Below are 1,530 nucleotides of genomic sequence, written 5' to 3' on the forward strand. Positions count from 1 at the left end.
TCCCAAAATGTTTCTTTCGTCTGTTTAATACTGCAGAAAACTGACACTTAGTCCACAAAAGATTAGCTTCCTTTGAATTTGTGTATATGTGCGCATGCATGTGTGTTTGCACATGCACGTTTGGATGTATGTGTGTGTGTGTGCACAACGTTTGAGTGTGTATCTGCATTTGTGTGTATGTACATAAGTGTTTAAGTGTGTGTGTGTGTTTGTGCATGTGAATTTGTGTGTGAGTTATGCGCATGTTTGGGTATGTGCATGTGTGTCCACATACGTTTGGGCATGTGCGTGCATTTGTGTGTATATGCATAAGTGTTTGAGTATGTATGCGTTTGTGCATGTGAATTTTTGTGAGTGTGTGTACGCATGAGTGTGCGTGTGTTTGCACATGAGTGCGTGTGTGTGTGTATGTGTAATTACATATATGCTTACTTGCAGATATCACAAACATTTTGGTATCTCCAGCCATTCCAGTCCGGCTACCTCCAGGACAGATTCACCATGGTGCAGTGTCTGGTAGACCACAGACTCATGGACGCATCTCTCTTACCAAATCTTCAACGAAGTTAGGTAAGCAATTTGTCAATTAATTAGACTAATATATTATTATCATCATTAACCCATTACCTCCCATAATTCTATTAACTGGAATTTTTTTTATGAAACTTTGATTTCTAGCATAAAACAGCCTTAGAAACACGCTGGAATGATCAAAATAACATTTCAAAATAACATTTTAAATAGAAATAAGCGAGATATTGGGTGAAAAATTAGCAGACTTCATTTGAATATCTGAGAAATATACCTAGTAGATATAGCAAAAAGGTTAGATATGTGTAAATATTGACAGATAATTACGAAATTTGTATGAGATCACTGGTAGGTAATGGGTTAAGGCGGTGAGCTAGCAGAACCTCACCCCCTCCCCCAAGTTTCAGGCTTGGTACCTATTGCTGAAAAGATTATATTGGTAAACTAGCAGAATCATTAGCACACCAGGTGAAATGCTTTGCAGTATTTCATCAGCTGAGGCCAACTTTGCTTCTCATCCTGTCAGGGCCGATAAATTAAGTACCAGTGAAACACTGGGGTCGATGTAATCAACTAGTTCCCTCTCCCAAAGTTTCAGGCCTTGTGCTTTTAGTAGAAAGGATTATGTCATTGATCCCTGGCTGGTGCATTGGCAGAATTGTGCCATAAAAATGCCTTCATCATCATCATCATCATCATCGTTTAACGTCCGCTTTCCATGCTAGCATGGGTTGGACGATTTGACTGAGGACTGGTGAACCGGATGGCTGCACCAGGCTCCAATCTGATTTGGCAGAGTTTCTACAGCTGGATGCCCTTCCTAATGCCAACCACTCCAAGAGTGTAGTGGGTGCTTTTTACGTGCCACCGGCACGAGGGCCAGTCAGGTGGTACTGGCAATGGCCATGCTCAAAATGGTGTTTTTTACATGCCACCTGCACAAAAACTCTTTCTTCCATGCTGGCATGGGTTGGACTTAGCAGCATTTCATCTGTCTTT

At 41.1% G+C, this 1,530-nt stretch overlaps 1 protein-coding gene across 1 annotated transcript in view; it reads left to right on the forward strand.

Annotated features, from left to right (window-relative positions):
- The window catches only part of LOC106883897 (E3 ubiquitin-protein ligase DTX4), a 22,214-nt gene that overhangs the window by 13,750 nt on the left and 6,934 nt on the right, over positions 1-1,530 (forward strand). Inside the window, exon 5 of the mRNA XM_052976647.1 lies at positions 439-570. Coding sequence (XP_052832607.1) covers positions 439-570 — 132 coding nt within the window. The remainder of the gene's footprint in view (positions 1-438; positions 571-1,530) is intronic.

Source organism: Octopus bimaculoides, chromosome 25, assembly GCF_001194135.2.
Source record: "Octopus bimaculoides isolate UCB-OBI-ISO-001 chromosome 25, ASM119413v2, whole genome shotgun sequence".
Classification (NCBI taxonomy): domain Eukaryota; kingdom Metazoa; phylum Mollusca; class Cephalopoda; order Octopoda; family Octopodidae; genus Octopus; species Octopus bimaculoides.